This window comes from Hibiscus syriacus, unplaced genomic scaffold, assembly GCF_006381635.1.
Source record: "Hibiscus syriacus cultivar Baekdansim isolate YM2019G1 unplaced genomic scaffold, ASM638163v2 tig00110430_pilon, whole genome shotgun sequence".
Classification (NCBI taxonomy): Eukaryota; Viridiplantae; Streptophyta; class Magnoliopsida; order Malvales; family Malvaceae; genus Hibiscus; species Hibiscus syriacus.
In genome coordinates this window covers 1711208-1729620 of record NW_024062734.1, presented here as the reverse complement: position 1 = coordinate 1729620, position 18413 = coordinate 1711208, and the positions used below count along the sequence as shown (strand labels likewise).

Here is an 18413-nt window from a genome sequence, read left to right as displayed (position 1 = left end):
ATTAACCTTTGATGATATAATTTATAAGTTACAGATCCAGGCTGATTCTTTATCACTAAACACAAACTTGTAATTTGATTCTAACAATCCCTCAATTTCTTATAAAAGTCATATGAACCATAATCAATTACTGAATTTTTACTGTATTCGGATCGAGTGTAGAAATTAATTAACTACACAAATGAGACAAATATTATCTTATTCATGCATTTACCAATATTAACATGTTTCTATAAAGAATAAAGAGGTAATAAAGTATTACCTCATTTTCCGTGTCATATTGGTCGACCATTTAAATTCCTTTCGAACGCCCTCGATCTTTAATTCAACTTCCAATATTTTCCTCACGATCCAAGTCATCAAAATTACTAACTCGTATCTAAATAATTTCCCTCGCCATAAAGATAACTTATTAGAATTTAAATAATAATTTGAAAACCCAATTATTATAATCGAATACTTATGGGTTACTTTAATAATTAATCATTAAAATTAAGGACTGAACCGAATTAATTTGCACTATTGGGCCATAAACTAAATTAAAGGAAACTATTAGACAAGGACAAATTCTTACCAAACCTTGAGAACTCATGATGCGATTTTCCCCTTTATTTTTTTAAGTCACCATCCACGTGATTTTCTTGTTGGAATCATAGCCCCATTTCCCCATATTTCAATCTCATTTATTTCATAGTAACACCCACGTGATTTGCTGGAATGTTGTGGAAGCTGTGTCTGAGGCTCTTTCTTGAGATTTAGAATCCATCTTCTTCTCCAAAATGACTTCAAACTGTTCCCCCAGAAATAGCCAAGGTGTTCGTCCCTTCATATCCCATGTTCCAAGTTTATAAAGACGGTAGAGTCAAGAGACTCCGGAAAACTGAAACGGTGCCACCATGCGACGACCCTCAACTCGTCGTTCGATCCAAGGACACACCAGTGTCTACCCTCACCTCGGCTCGTATTTTTCTCCCCCAAACCGCAGACCCCATCGCCAAAATCCCGTTTCTCATCTACATCCACGGCGGCGTGTTTTGCATAGTCTCCTTTCTCTCCTACTAACCATAACTACCTCACTTCTGTGGTCAATAAAGCCAAAGTAATGCAGTTTCGGTAGAGTACAGAAAAGCCCCGGAGTACAAGCTACCCATTGCATACGACGACGTATGGACCGCGATCAAGTGGGTGGCTTTGCACGCTAAAAGGGACGGTCCCGAGCCATGGCTCAACGAAAGAGCTGACTTCGATCGAGTGTTCTTGGCCAGAGACAGTGCTCGTGCCAACATTGCACATAATATGATAATGAAAGCTTCTGGTGCATCATTGGATGACCTGATTAGAGTCAGATTCGTTGGTTTGCTTTTGTTAAACCCGTATTTCATGAACCATGGGCACGATGAGCTGGTTGAGTTCGGCCACGTTTGTTTGCCAAAACCCTGAATTGACAATTCAAACAAATCTGGTAATGGAACCCACACTGAAATTGAATCTCTTTTATATTTTGTCCAAAAAGGTAGACTCTGCTAGTAGTAATAGCATCTCCATGTGGTGCCACTTTAATGGAAATTTGGTATGAAACTACCAAGTGATTACGATGAAGAACCAAAGATTGAAGCTTTAATGGAAGTGGAAAACCTTAGATAAGATGCTTTGTCAAACCCAATTGGTGGTGGATAGAGAGCTAAACGGATGAAACTAAGTTATTTATAGAATGCTGGAACGGAACCCTTTCTTTTTGTATCTGACAAGTGAAATTACTGTGTGGATCCCATGAACTCACATGTCGACTATCGGCTTAGAAACATGCTAGATTTTTCAAGATATGGCAACTTACTTCAACAATAGAAAGTGTCGGTTTGAGCTTGGTTTCCCATTATCCTCATTATCCATTATAAAACATAACTTTTTTTTAAAATATCTCATAATTTGTGACCCTCCTTTATTTTAACTAAAATAATATTTATCAGTAAGATCTAAATCAACTAAAAATCAATTTCCGATTCTCTAGAATCATCTTAAATTAATAATAATCAAGTAAGGACAAATTGTACTCAAGGTCCCCAAATCTTCATAATATTTCCGATGAACCAGATAATTTTTTTTATTTAAACTGTTATTTCAAACTTCATATTGGGTGTTACAAATTGTGAAATTGATCAATTATTTCACTGGAACTTGATTTGCAAAATAATAATTAGGACCATAGGAATTGATGTAAAACGAAATAATACCGTCTACATTTTTTTAATCTTGATTATTATTTTTTTGCAGTAGAGGGCCTGTACTTTTCAGTTTTCCTATTAGGACCACTTTTTTTTTTAACAGAAAGCCAAAACATGAAGATCACACCAAAACCGAAATTAATTGACAATTAATGTTTCATATAATACTATTATTACTTTAACAGCAATAAAATGTAGATAAAAAGAAAAAAAATTCACGTCAACAAGAAAATTGAATATGGATTGAAGGGAAAGGAGTAGAAGGTAATTTTACGATAAACATGTGTTGACGGGGAGTGTTAGAGTTATGTTACCTAAATTATTTTTGATCGGGTTTGAGTTAGTTAAAAAGAAACCCACTTAAAACCGAGGTTAAAATAGGGATCTACGATGACGGGTGGAGAGATTCAATCTATGTAAAAAACTCTACTTTTTTCTTTATGCTTTGATGAAGAGTATGAAACTCAATTTGGGTAGATTTTTTTATATGCAAATTTCTTTTATATAAAAAAAACCATCCCTATATATTAGTGACTAAACCTTAAATCATATCTAGGTTAAGTTTTGATGTTATTTATTTTACTATGGTGCTTACAATATAACATGAAGGATGAATATATATTCTTTCATTGGCGGAGCAATATACATTACAACTACAACCAACATATTTTGTCTCTATATTTAACTAGCAGTATTTTTGAAGTCCATACTTTATTGATTGTAATAAATAGAAGTTTACAAATCCATTGCAACATCCATGCAGGCTTGAGGACCTATACAGAAGCAAATCCAAACCCTGAAATCTACCAAACATACAATAGAGATGTCACAAGACAAAGTTCTATTATTACATCAACTAAACAAAAGATCAAACGCCACAATAGGCTTTGATAGGACATTTAGAGGTATAACCCTCGTCCGTGCGATAGAAGCGAAGGAGCCCTAAATGGTCGAAGGGTTTATATTTGAGTGGATGTTGGTCATTAACAAGCTCTTCGGGTACTTCAAGTGTCTCGTTGTTGAAGGCAAACAGCCCCAGGGAATACCTTTCTATGTTCCCGCTCATCACCACTTGGTGTCTTGGAGAAAATACCCGATCATTGCTCCATGCCTAAGAAGCAAGTGGTTAAAAGCTTTAAAAAAAAAATGGGAGGAATGAGTCTTAAGTTTTAACACTCACCATAAGTGCATCACCGGCGATTACCACAAAAGATGAAGGAGATGAGTAGTCGACGACGTTAATCCGATTTCCGTCCCTCGTTTCAACTCTAAGCATCGATTTGGTTTTGATGGAGTATCGTGGTGAAACTCTTGTCGGTATGAGTAATAAACCCAAGATTAGGCTCATTCGGCCCTGGTGCTCGGTTCTTCAACAGCAGTAGAAGGTAGGTGGTCGTATCAATATAAGCATCATGGTATTTCTCTACACCATAGCTCTCAAATATCATTCGAGTCACCGTTCTATCCAACTCAGCTGCCACCTTGGCATACTTGCAAAATATTCACTAAGCACAAATAAAGAGAAAAACCCATTGAGTAACAAATCAAAACATGTTGTAAAGACCAAAGAATTTTGAGTATATACCAGAAATGATCATTTCCTTGGGGCCACATTAGCTTGGTGAAGAACTGAGTTCCCTGGAGAGAAGTAGCGTTGTCGATGCCCAAGCTTTCATGAAGAGGAAGCTTGGGTATTTTTCCAACGTAGCCATTCAAGGGATTTTCGTATCGGTTTTTCATTTTCGTCTCCGTTGGGAGATCGAACAGTTGTTCCACGACGGAGAGCACTTGGTTATGAAGTTGTAATGGAATTTATCGTATTCTATTACAAAACAACCGTACTGTTCGAGTGCTTGTGTAACCTTTCTGCATGCTACCGACCAAGAATCTGTTCCAAGCTTCAATTCTGGATCGGAGAAATTCAGAATAGGAAGATTTGGAGATGATTCAGAACCATAATTAATGCCTTCGTCTGCTTCAAGCACGGATTAGATTAAGATTTGTTCGAGTTTCCCGTTTCTTTTATAGGAGCTTGTGTGTCAATAAAAAACAAATGATAAAATATATAATAGTATATTAAATTATATCAAAATTATCTTTTTTATAAGAAAATATTTTTTTAAAAGTCATGGATTAGAGCAGTTCAATATGCAAAGTCTGTATGTTGTTAATATAAAGAAAAATTCTAAGCATATATTAATTTGTAATCAAATCGGACTCAAAATAAGTTTATGCACATGACTGTAAATGAGTCGAGTTGAGCACAGCTAATATTGAGTTCGAATTGATACGAAAGTTTGTAAATTTAAAATTTTTAAGTTCAACTAGTAAGTTCGTAAGCTTAAAATTTTTAAACTCGACTCGAACTCAAAAAAACTTGAACTCAAACAGTTGACATATGTCTTTAAGATAATTGAGATATTTAATAAAAATAATTTAATTAATTTAAATAATAAATAAATTTAAATTTAAATTTATCTTGCGATTTCTTCCATCCCCATCCTAGGTAGGGAATTTAAAAATTTTATCTTAAAGATATCATTGTCTGATGACTATATCACCGGTTGATAGAAGTGGTCCAATAAGTACGTTTATATATATATAATTGAAGCTCGACACAGGCTTGAAAAAATTTGAACTCGAAATCTTCTCAGATTTTCGATTGAAGCTAAAACTCGAGTTTGAATTTGAATCTTAAATACATGAAAATCTTATATTGTATTTTTTTAAAAATAACCTATAAATGTTAATATTATTAATAATTTATTTTAAAAAATTAAAATTTGCTCGTGAGTTTTTCGAGTCAGGTATCACGTAGCTCGTTTCAGCTCATTGAGAATTGGAGTCAAGTTCGAGCTCGATTCGAGTCCAACCATTTCGAGTGTTGACCGAACTTTAACTGAGTCGATCTCGAACAACTCGTAATTTATCTCGTCTCATTTACAATTCTATTTATGTATAAGATTTATAATTGTCTCTATCAATAATATTATTTTAAATATTAAATATTCTTAATAATATAATATACTTTATTATTACATCCGATATTTATAATTTACCAGTTATCTCTATTCTAAGTGAAGTATATAGATTATGCATAAATTAATGAACGTATAGCTTGGATTTATTAATCAATAGAAACACAGGTATCATCTTTGAATCTCATATTATTATTTTAGAATAATATGAAATTATTATGAGATAATATATATTTAATTTTTTAACTAATTAATTAACAACAAATATAAACATTATTATTTAAATATGAAATATTCAAAAATAATACTATTCTCTTTTACCATTAAAATCATCTAATATATTTTTTTGAATTTTATATTAAATCATTAACTAGGTTTCAATTTTTTAATATTATTATAATTTTATGGCAGCTAATTAATTTGGTCCCCAATAAAAAAGACAAGAAGATATGAAATGTTCCATTTTGTTTGTCATTATTATTACTAAAATAATTAAGAATCAGGAAATATCTAAAGATGATCAGATAAAATATGATAATTGTTTGGGCATTTAATCAGATAACAAAGTTTGTTGAATTTTTTTTAAAAATTTCCTCCATTGATGAACCTTCATCAATTGTCTTTTACTTCTCTTACAGAACATGTGTGTGTATATATATATATGAGCTGATATATTGAAATCTAATGAGAGTAATTGCATATTTATTATTAAAAAAATTAATTTAATTTAATATATTATGAGGAAGAGAAAAAAAATTTACATACCCGTTTCCAGAAAGAAAATAAAAAAAATTTTGAATCCATTTTTAAATTTATATATCCGCCAATATATATAAATAAGACTCATGCAACATGCAATATACGATATTATATATGGTGGTGAAAAGAGCCCAGTAGACATGTTTGAGAAGAAAACATCATAGTCTTAAATTTGTTTGTATTCTGTCGTAATTGTTGCAAAGAATTGTTGGGTATCTTTTGATGACTGGATTTTTATTCTGCTCTCTGATTGTCTATTCATTATTTCGGTTTCTATTTCGTGTTCAAGTACATGGAATTAGGAATATAGTGTACGATTAATTATTTTAAGGGAATATAATGTCTTCATTAAAAACATCTAACCACCCTTTTACATTTATTGTATGATTAATTAAGTTCTTTGATTAATAATTTTTATCATTGACCTTTATTGTATTAATGTGGAAAGCAGCCCTGTTGTCATCCGTTAACCTTGTTCAAGTTGCACTCGATATATGAATGATGAAGTGAAAAAAGAATTTGATTGTTTTTCTGAAAATTCAAGTTCTCGATTGATTTATTTTAGATCATATATATATATATATATTTCGATTAGTATATTTTTAACTTAAAATAAGTTAGTAACTATCGTACATTGTATAATTATTGGTTATCGAAGAAATAAAATAATTCCAATCGATAAGAATATTGCAACCATCACAAGCACCGCCAAAACTGGTCAATGCTAGGTACATGCTCCCACATTTTAACACTTATTATAACAACAATATGATAAAAGTAATTTTGATATAGTCTATACCGTAATGTCTTGATTGTAGACACCACAATAAGCTTTAAGACCAGACTGGGGCTAACTATGAACCTCAATAGTTCAGCGTATTCAAATGGTTTATAGAGTAAGGGGTGCTTCATTCACTAGCTCCTTCGGTGCCTTCATCATGTAACCTGCTTTCGGGACCGTAAACAGTCCGACAGAGTACTTTGGCTTGTCTCCGCTCAGCATCAAGCGGTGATAAGTGGCCTTTAACCGCCCATTTAACCATGACTGCAACATCATATATCATACCAACTTAATCTATTAATCTTCCATTCCATCGTTTGCATATATAATTAATGGAATGAAGACTTACATGGAGAGATTCTCCAATGGTGACGACGAAAGCGTCTTTGGAGGGATTACAATCGATCCATTCTCCGCTGCTGTTGCTCTGAAATACCAATCCGTTAACCCCATTTTGGTACAAAATGGTCATTAAGTCCTTGTCTGTGTGAGCCCCTAGTCCAACCTGCCCTTCACTGGTTTTTGGCCCTTTATATTTCATTACCTTAAGAAGGTATTCACTCCACTCCATGTGTTCATCCATGTATTTCTCTACTTGGAAAATCTCTAATATCATTCTTCTTATCATATGACTTAACTCCCTTAATTCCTTTGCGAAGGATTGTATAATTTTGCTGTCAATACATACAAACACACGCAGATGTAATATTTATTAAGTGCACGAGGAGAAATTACAGGAAAACTACGTATATAAAGCTTAGAACCTGAAACTTGTCTGTCCTTGAGGCCAAAACGTACGACTCTGGGCTTCAACATTTCCAAGAAGGTGTGCATTATCAAAGCTGATGCTCTCGTACAATGGTATTTTAGGGTGTTGGCCAACATACCCATGGAAAGGTATTTTGGAAACATGTCGAGTTTTGATTTCCAAAGGCAGATCAAATAGCTCTTCCACGCCTCCAAATATTGTTTTCCGAGTCTCTAAAGGGATCTTGTCGAACAAAGCCTCGAAGCAACCGAACTCTTGAAGAGCTTGTTCGACTTGCCTTTGACCGGATCCCACTGATGGATGCCCGGTTTTATCTCCGGCTTCGTGAAATCGATGGCCGGAAGCTTACAAGGAGATTGTGAGCCCATTTCTGACCTGCAAAGCACAAAGGAGATTTGTGAATAAGTACTTAGATGTGTTTATCCTTATCGGTGTATGAGTATGAATATGCAAACTCTTCCTTTTATAGAACGATGGATCATGTTTCACGTTCGATAATGTAAAATAATTTTTTTATAAACTAAAATTTGTTCGGAAACATCATATTTTCAGCTCCCACGGGATACATTTTTTCTGTTTAAAGTAAATTTTGGTTGATATTAGACAAATTTGTTTGCATGGAGTATTGGAAAATAATTTTTTTATTTGAGGTGATACATAATTTATTCTTTTAAATAAGGTGAATGTTAAGTGTTTGGGAAGCTGTACCAAAAACATGACATTTTTCTTTTGCTTCTTAAAGAAAAACACCAGGTTTGTCATGCGTCTTTCACCGAAGACATTAGATAATTGTAACGTCTTCTCAAATACTATAAAAACTATCTTACTTTTAAAAAAAATATGCACCCCTTATACAAAAATTGATTTTTTTCTATTCTCTATCCAAGTAAATATGCCGACTTTATTATTATTTTGTACAAATCAATATTTTGAGAATCATTTTATGGGTATATGTAACTTTGTCTAACATTAAAATTTATAGTAAAAAGACCCTTTTAGAAAAAATTACATATGAAAAAGAGAAAAATCACCGTATCAAAATAAAAAAGAAATAAAACAATGGAAAAATTCATCTCAAAGTCAACGTAGAAAATAATAATATCGTAATCATATTTTCATTATCACTATACAAAGAGATTAAAATGGCAACGTATAAGCATGAACTAAATTACATCAGTAAATAAAGATATAATTGTTATCCCTAAAAGTCTCGGGTTTGAGCACCAGTAATAGTAGGATATTTGAACGTTTATTATTAAATAATTAAAAATATTTAGAACCAAATGTTACCGCTTATAATCACCTTAGATTAATAAAAAAAAATGACAAACGTACGATGGAGGGGTCTAGGCCATTTCCATTGCTAGTACTTTCGGCCTACACTTAAGGATGTTGATTATTATCGTATTTTGGAAAGGTGATCAGTTCCATTTGTTCGTGTTTTTTAATTGTGGGTGGACATGAATGCATGAAGTTTTATGATATTCTTAAGCTCATCAATGGAGGAAATGTAGTGATAAACTTGTAGTAGATATATGTTTGGACGTTTGAATAGAACATCTTTGTGAAAGGCATGTATATTTTATTAACTTCATTGTGGAGTTTGAATTGACAGCTCTTGAGTATAATTATGGCCGCAACACAACAGCAGGTATAATTTAATATTATGGCCAGTTGATCCAGCTCATCTTCGGGTCCCCTAGTGGAGGCTAAAGAATATAGTATAATTTGGACTGGTTGTATATTTTATTTCGTCAATAATCGTATGTTGCTTGATGGTTATCTGTAACACACCCAAATTAAACTTTCTTTAATTCTTTCAGCAATTTAAATTGCGATTTATATCTGGATAGGGTAAACTACTTTTTTGTTACTTCTTTTATTCTAATATTTCTATTTTGGTCATCCAACTATTCTTTTTATAAAATTATATCTACCGTTATATTTTATTTTGATAACTTATTATGATTGTTGACTTAAACGAAGATGATGTGACATAACATAATAATAATTTTAATCCTCAAAACTTGTGTATTCTATTAATTTGGTCTTAATTCAAAATATTCAATAATTCTTCATATTTAAAATTTTGTCAATTTAAAAATTATATGTTTTTTCAATATTTAAAATTTTTAATATTAAGAGTTTATTGAATTATTTCAAATTATGACCAAATAGATAAAATATATAAGCTTTTAGGCCTAAATTTATTAGTATACCAATTCATGCCATCATCCTTGTTAAGTTAACGGTTAAAACTATTGACAAGTGACCAAAATAAAATATAACATTAGGTATAATTTTAAAAATTAAAACTCAACTCGAGCTTAAAGAAACTTGAACACAAACTATTCTCACACTTTGTTCGGTTGAAGCTCGAACCTGAACATTAAGTATATTAAAATATTAGCATGCATTTTTTTTTAAAAAATAACATATAAATGTTAATATTATTAATAATCTAATTTAAAATTTTAAAATTTTAATATATTAAATTTTCAAGTTGATTGTGAGCTTTTAAAGTTAGGTATCAAGTAGCTCGTTACGGCTTGTTAAAAACTCAAGTCAAGTTTGAGCTTGAGTTTAGTTCATTCCAATTGAGCGTCGGTCAAACTTCGATCAAATTAAACTCGAATAGCTTTGGATCTGTCTCGTCTCATTTATATCACTATTTATATCTATATATAATACATTTTATAATTTATTTTAATGATAATTAAAATTAATTTATAATTAATTATAGTTTATTATTTTTAATTAAAATTATTGAATAAAAATGATTAAAGATAATAAAAAAACAGAATAATAAGTAATTGATGAGGTGAAGTTTAATCTCAAACTATAGGAGATAAGTGTATTTTTAAATCAACTATCATAGGAAATTTTGGATTATTACATTTTATGATCAAATCGAATTTGATTGCGTTTGAATTTAGGTTGATGGGCCGAGTTTTCAAGTTTTGACAATACTTAATATGTATAACGTCCTCGAATTCTAAATTAAATTTTAAAGTTTAAAACTTTCTGATTCATTCATTCATTCATACATACATACATACATACATACATACATACATACATACATACATACATACATACATACATACACACACACACACACACACACACATACATACATACATACATACATACATACATACATACATACATACATACATACATACATACATACATACATACATACATACATACATACATACATACATACATACAAGATTTATTTGTTTCCTAATATCATAGCATTACAAAGATGAACTTCTAAACAAATAAAGAGACGAGTCTAGCGTTTCTGGAAATTAAACAACTTTATGGAGACAGTGAAGATGGCTCCAAATAGTACTGTGAAAGCAACAATTACAGCTGCCACAACTCCAATTAATTCATGCCTGAAGTCGAAATAGTTTCTCAAGTATTGTTCTACTGTCTGACCATCCTCAAGGACATCCTGGATATCTCCGAACTGTGAAACCACCAAACCATACAGTGTCCAAGATACTGGACAAATGTAATAGTACCATCTCCACCATATAGGAATTCTCTGTAATTTAAAGATTTGGAAAGAAGTTGGTCATTCTGGAAAGTGAGTGAATATCTCAACAACTTGAGAACGCGACACTTACCGGTCGTGGGATGATGAATCCGGAGAACACGTTCCACAATCCATAGAATGCAGAGGAAACTATGGCTGCAATGTGGTGGTTTGGTGTGACGGCCACAGCCATCATGCCATAGAAGGTGAAGTACAGTAAGGTGAAGTACATGAAGAAGAAATACCAAAAGAATTTGGCAGCAGTCCATTCGAAACCGATCATCGCATACACTACAAGGCCATACACAGCAGCTTGAACAAAAATATAAGGTATCTCGATTAAGACCTGCAGTTTTTCGAGTGCGGAAGTCAGTTCTGATGTACCACATTTTGCACAAGTTCCTTTTCAAGAGTGAATTCATCTACATAAACAAAAAGGGGGAAAAACATGCCTGGGCAATGGCATATGGCATGGCAGAATACATTCCAGCGGCTCTTTCTCTATAAAAGACTGTCCTTTCAACCGCCACCACGGGCTGCACGGATGCAGCGTTTTGGATACCTAGGAAAAGAACAGCTGCATACATAGATCCCATTGCATTGGCCAGATCTTGCCTCTTTTTCCTGTAATTTTACCATGTGACAATGAGATATACAAATACAATACAAGACCAAACATGAAGCTGAGAATTTGAACTTGTTGCAGCTTACGTTTTAGTCCCGAGGTCCCAGAACAGTGTCCCGAACATCAATGCTATGACTGTTGTAAAAATTAATCTCACAGCAGTATAAGCAGGGTTGCGCCAATATGACCAGTGCTGCTTCCATAAACAAGCTGCACACTGAGTCAAGAATGGCCGAGAGAACTGAGTTGGAAAATAGAGTTCCTTTGAACCAGGAGCAGGTTTGCTCAAGTCTTCAATGAGAGTTTTGTTTCTCCTGAATAAACGGCATTCATCGGTGTTAAATTAAAGGATATATATAGATCCTATGCTGAATTAAACAAAATGGATTCTTGCAATGTTGATGATTACCTGTATAAGTCTGAATTTTTGTAGATATCAGCAAAATCAACACCTAAAGCTAATTCCTGCGCTGCCGTGCTAACTTCCAACATCCAAGTTGCTGGATTGTAGCCATCTTTGATTTTGCTGACTCCTTCAATTCCCTGAAGGAGATGAACAGATATGCTTATAGATATAGTTCATGTGAGCTGAGAAATGAATCAGTACTTTACATAGTAATTTATGGTTCTCTATTTCATCTCACCTCAAAATAATCAATAAGATGTTTAGAATGGTGTCCTAATGGTCCCACATAAATTTCTTGTCCTCCACGCTTCATAAGGAAGAGCTGTGATAGCATGTTCGTTAAGTTATACAATTACGCATAACCAAATTGTTTTCAAACTAGTTTTTTTAATGGTTTTCACCTCATCAAATGCTTCAAATATGTCGATACTTGGCTGATGAATGGTGCACACAACCGTTCTTCCAGTGTCCACTGTGTTCCTAACTGTTCTCATAACAATTGCAGCAGCTCTTGCATCAAGCCCTGAAGTTGGCTCATCCATGAAAATGATAGAGGGGTTTGCTACAAGCTCAACCGCAATAGTAAGCCTTTTTCGCTGCTCAGTTGACAAACCATTTATACCTGGCAAACCAACTTGTGCATGCCTTAATGGATTCAGTTCCACAAGATCCATGACTTCATCTATATACATCTGCTAATGTAGGATGAAATGAAACCATAAATTTAATTCGAGTAAAAAACTATTGTAGCAAAGTAGAATAAGAGACTTGAAAAAGCATAGAGATTCATGAATGCCAACCTTTCTGGTTTCGGCACCAACTTCTTTCGGTAGTCGAAGCCAAGAAGAATAGAGCAAGGATTCATACACAGTGACATGAGGAGAGTGAATATCATTTTGCTCACAATATCCAGATACTCGAGCAAATGTTTCTTGCTTCTTCGGGAAACCAGAAACAGTGATGTTCCCCTCGATATAACCACCAGTTTTTCTTCCAGCAAGCACATCCATCAGAGTGGTTTTGCCAGCACCACTAACTCCCATGAGAGCTGTGAGAACGCCAGGTCTGAAAGAACCACTAACACCCTTCAATAGCACCAATTTATCTTCATTGGTACCTTGTTCTTTAATTTCCTGGAATTTCAATCAATTCATTGAACTCTCTTATTTGGACATTAACAGAACAAGCATATGATAGTTGTACATGGAATCTCATGTTACCTGTGGCATATCAACTGAATAGATAATATCATCGAATGTGATGGAATGTGGCTCAAATGGAAGAACCATTCCCTTTTTCTTGTTAACAGTGGTAGCCTCAGCCATAGACATCGACTTGGATGAGAAACTTCTTCGAGTGTAATCTTTAACCTCAGCATTTCAGAAATATTTAGAATGTACACAAACCCAAGGATGCAAAAACTAAATGACCTCAATACCTGATCTAGTTACATTGCTTGAGCTACTTCCATTGTTTGATAACTGAAGCTTTCCGCCAACTACATTGGCTTGTTCGTTCTCTTCCGGTTTTTCTGATATGACAGCCTGAATTTTCTCAAATGCTGCATATTTATTCGCAGAAAGGTAAAAGATTAGCTCTTCCTTCGAAAGAAGGTAAGTTTAAGACTTGTCGGTGTCAATAAAGCTATACTCACGCTTTAGATAGCCAAGAGCCAGAGTATAAAAAAAATTGAACAATACAATGAACCCAAGCAATCCCCCTACTCCGAACCAATACCAATCCGGGTCATGGAAGAAACCCCTAGACTTCAAAACTGTAATTCCCAGTGATTCGTTTGAGCCCGGAAGAACCTTCAGTATGAAACAAAATCTAAAATATCAGCAGGTTGTTAAGAGATAAGATTGAAAACCCAATAGACATTGCAAATTCAAAGCATTACTCGTCTCCACTGGTTTCCAAGGAATTCATTAACCATCAATGCATTTTGTCCATACATCATAGGCGAAATCCAGTATCCCCATATCCACCATTTCTTTATGTCCTCTGCAACATTGAACAAAGAAAATCAATTACCAATTTTTATTTTTATTAAAAGGTTGGTATTTTTTTTATATGTCTAAGACTTCTAATTCATACCTCGTGACAGGACAAAGCCACCCAATGCAAAAAGTATGAGCAAGGCAAATGCTCCGAAAGTGTTAGCAACAACCATGTTTCTACCAGCTGCAGCAATAAATCGGAATAATCCCGAAGCCATCTGGTTAACTAAGACAAGGATGAGGTACTGCTTAAACATCCTGTGCCAAAAAATAACTTTGAACTCAATTTTAATCAGAGCTAATAAACAAGAACGACACTATATACGGTACTAGTCAAGTTCCACTTGGAATTTTTATTGTCAATTCGTTTCTTTACCTTTCAACATTTGGATCAAATCCGATGACATAGTAGGTAAGAAATACCCATATGGAAACTTCTGCAAATGAGATAGGGATCTTTAGTATCCATGCTGGTAGAGCATATGCCCATGAAGGATAGAATAGGAGGTCTCTCTGCTTATAAAATACGGGAAGCTTAGCAATGGTCATAGAAATCTCAGACATCCCATTAAACATGATTGTAACCAAGCCAAAGAACAAGGCCCCCATATAGATTCCTCCCCCTACGATTGAATCGTGTCTCATCTCGGTCCTCAGAAAGAGTGTCATGGTAATGAATGCCATCACTGTGAGCTAGTAGCACAAAGAAAATAAAGTTAAGAATCACAGGTTAAACCTTAATAATTGTGGTACAAGAATTGTGTTAAATTAGTACATACTTGTATAAACTTGAAAATGTAAACAAAAGAGTTTCTCTTCATCAGCAGATATTCCCTGGATACGCAAGCTTTGAGCAACTCTTTCTTTCCAACACCATACTTTCTGGTTGTCAAAGCAGCTGGGTGGCTCTTCGTTTTTGCATATGGAACACCAAGTTCATCTCCAAGTTTCATCCCCACGTGAAACGATTGGAATGCCTCGGAGAATTCCTTGGCCGTGACGAACCTGTAAGGTTGATCTTTACGTACCCAATACTGCTTTTGATCTTTCCTTGATGTAACCTGCAATGAACACAATCGAGTTAAATGTGATAGAAGAGAAACTTTGGTCCCAAAGGAAAATGGATCAAAACGTACTTCTTGCAAGAAGTCAGCCACGCCTTTTCTCTCCGGACACTTGAATCCCATATATTCAAAGAAGCTCAACACGTGTTCGCGAGGACCCTGATATACTATCTGGCCATCAGAAAGGAGAATAATGTCATCAAAAAGATCATAAGTCTCTGGAGCTGGTTGGAGGAGAGAGATGACTGCAGTTCCATTAAGGATGTGAACACTTTGCTTGAGGGAGTTCACTATTTGGAAAGTTGTAGAGCTGTCCAGACCAGTAGATATCTCATCCATGAACAGTGCCTTCGCCGGTCCAACCATCATTTCACCTAATTGGGTAAACATATTTAGATTTCATGATAAGAAATTCAGGTTAACTCACATACTGAATTTTTGGTTTATTTGATATCATGAATTACCTGTTGTGACACGTTTCCTCTGTCCTCCAGAGATACCCCTTAACATTTCATCTCCTACCATAGTGTCTGCACATACTTCCAGTCCTAAAACCTGCAAAAATTATGGCGAAACTATTCAATAAGTAATTAAATTTTCTTTTAACCACAGTGGTTTTTGCATGTCTTTCGACATACATCGACTTCTTTGTGGCGTTTACCTTCATAATATAGTCTGTGATTACATTTGCTTCCTGACCTTCTGTTGCTACTGCCTGAAATATTAGAAAAGGTAAAGCAACTCATGATGAATGCATGATTCTGTATAATATATGCCTGAAAAGTTACAATGGCGTCATTGGAATGTTAGTTCTTACCTTCATAAATACATCCATATCCGGATCAGGTTTAATGTTCGCCTGTTTCTCTCTTCTTGACAACTCTTCCAACATCTCTGTAAACCCCCCAAAACAACAAATTTCATACTTTGAAGTATAAAAGAAGCATTATATTGTTCCAAAAATAAAAAGGGCCGGAAATCAATCGAACATACCGTAACGGTCTCCAACCCCTTGGCATCTTGCAGAAAAGGCCAAAGTTTCCCTCACGGTCATTTCTCCAATATGAAGATCATGTTGACTGATATAGGCAGCTGTTCTCTGTGGTACAAACTCACCCATGCCATGGCCGTTGTAGGTCACCGTCCCGGAACACTGCAAAAGAAACTCACTCCCAAATTAGAAATCAAAACAATGAAAAAAAGAACTTAACCAATGATATTTGAAAGAACAGTAAATTTTGTCAAGTACCTTGAGAGCAGGATCAAGCTTCCCAGCTAAAGCCAACAAGAGAGTGGTCTTCCCAGAGCTTGGAGGACCCAAAAGCAATGTCATTCTGTAATAAGTACATGTGAACAACAATGATTGAACAATTCCAGGATCTCCATAACTGAATAAAAGAAAATTTTCATATGGTTCATCGCCATGGTTACCTGCCGGGCTTAATGATGCCACTGACATCATTGAGGATGGTCAACTGTTTCTTTCTACTCGAAAGAATACCAATATAATTCAAGAAACCCTGCAAGCACAATACAAGCTGAAACATGAGAAAGAATACCAAGAAAACAAAACTAAAACTATGAAATCAAGGGATGGACCGAGGGGACTGACAGGACGGTTGTCCCTATAAAAATTTCAAATTTTCGTATAATTTCATTATTTTCTATTGATAATCTGTTTTTTCCCCTCTCCTATCAGCATTCGTTCCTCTTAATGAAATCGTAAGAGTATTTTTCCAGGTTGTTACCTCGAATATACTAGTAGTAAAATTAAGAACCGTAGGCAAAGAACTGGTTCCAACAAAAGCTTGAGCTTCAATATTTAGATGTTCAAACCGGACTTCAATGGTGGGAAGAACAATGCCAACCCTGAAAACAAAAAGACAGGATCTTTAACACTTTCCCTTTTCATTTTCCTAGTAACCAAACATGAAAAAAAGGGAAAAGGTAGGAAAACTGATTATACCTAGCTATACGGTTCTTGAGCTTCAACAAGAACTTCTCATTGTCTTCCTCAGCAACTCTGACCAACCTCTCAAGCAAAGCCCGCCGTTGTTGCCACCCAAGGTCGTGAACATCGATTTCATCGGCACCACCTTCAGAGCTAGTCAATATACCTTTCCTGAGACGAGAAACAGTGGGTAGCTTCTCGAGTGCAGCCCACATTAAAGCTCCTTCATCGTCGTCTTCTCGAAAAGACCTCGAAAATGCCTCCAGATCATTGTTTCTCCATACAGAAGAACTACCCGATCGTATACTCCTCCGTAAATGACTACTCGCTCGATAAATATCACCTCCCTCCATTTTTTCCAACACCCACCAAAGCTTTATCAAAAACTCTCACGTTTTGGGAGCTTAAATCAATGAAAAAAAGATTGTAGCATTAGTTTCTCATGGTCAAAACCAAGAAAAACTGGAGAATCAAAATTGAGGAAGAACAAGTGTATGGTTATTATTTTGTTAAGAAATGTGAAGTATTCACATTCTATACGTTTTAAGTTGTAAAAGTGAACCAACAATAAAAGAAAACAGGAACAGTATGTATGAAGTTGGAGAATTGCAGCTGCATGGATATTAAGTTTGTTGCTATATATAGATAAGATTCATAGCAACTATTCTAGAAGCCTTGCTGGTTCATGAATATTAATATTAAACTTGTTATATATATATATATATATATATATATAGGATTGATAGCAATCCTTCTAGAAAGCTTCTAGTTTTTATTTCACCCTTAATTTTATTTGGGAATTTAAAATATTTTTTTATTATTTCTGGGTTTTATTTATTTATTTTTAATATTTTAATAAAAATTTTAAAAAATCTCAATCGATCATATATATAGTCATGTCAAAAAATTTAGTTACCGCTAGAGTGATTGTTGATAATTATAATTATAAGGATTTATTTAATACGATTTTTTTAATAATGATTCATTTAATCTATAAGTTTTATATAAAATATGTCTCTCGACCTCTATGTATACCTGAAAATCAAGTGAATTTTGTACGAACCAAGTTATCTCAGTAGTTACAGTGATGATAGTTATCTCTAGAGTCTCAGGTTCAATCATCAGAGATTGTAAAGGTATGATTGAACATTCATTGTCAAATAATTGATAATCTTTATTATATATACTACATTGTAATCACCTTAGATTAATAAAAAAAATTGAATCTTAATTTTCAATTATGAATAAAGTGAATATTTATTTAATAAAAACTTTTTGATTTATAATTTAAAATTAGATTCACCTAAC

The 18413-nt window shown here is 34.0% G+C and overlaps 1 protein-coding gene and 2 pseudogenes across 1 annotated transcript; 1 reads left to right on the top strand and 2 right to left on the bottom strand.

Annotated features, from left to right (window-relative positions):
• Positions 1–462: 462 nt before the first annotated feature.
• LOC120125343 lies at positions 463–1440 on the top strand (annotated as a pseudogene).
• Positions 1441–3017: 1577 nt separating this feature from the next.
• On the bottom strand, positions 3018–7323 carry LOC120125341 (annotated as a pseudogene).
• A 3470-nt stretch (positions 7324–10793) lies between these two features.
• LOC120125451 (pleiotropic drug resistance protein 1-like) lies at positions 10794–17707 on the bottom strand. Its single transcript, XM_039143883.1, has 24 exons — positions 17121–17707; positions 16903–17023; positions 16586–16674; positions 16404–16488; positions 16148–16307; positions 15972–16048; positions 15816–15869; positions 15619–15709; positions 15227–15528; positions 14870–15151; positions 14467–14783; positions 14188–14348; positions 13991–14094; positions 13745–13901; positions 13529–13651; positions 13311–13408; positions 12891–13223; positions 12492–12782; positions 12329–12412; positions 12094–12227; positions 11771–11998; positions 11512–11683; positions 11151–11405; positions 10794–11068 (listed from the first exon to the last, which is right to left on the bottom strand). Exons 1-24 carry the CDS (start codon positions 17456–17458, stop codon positions 10811–10813), a joined length of 4314 nt encoding a protein of 1437 aa, XP_038999814.1. The 5' UTR covers positions 17459–17707; the 3' UTR covers positions 10794–10810.
• Positions 17708–18413: the final 706 nt, after the last annotated feature.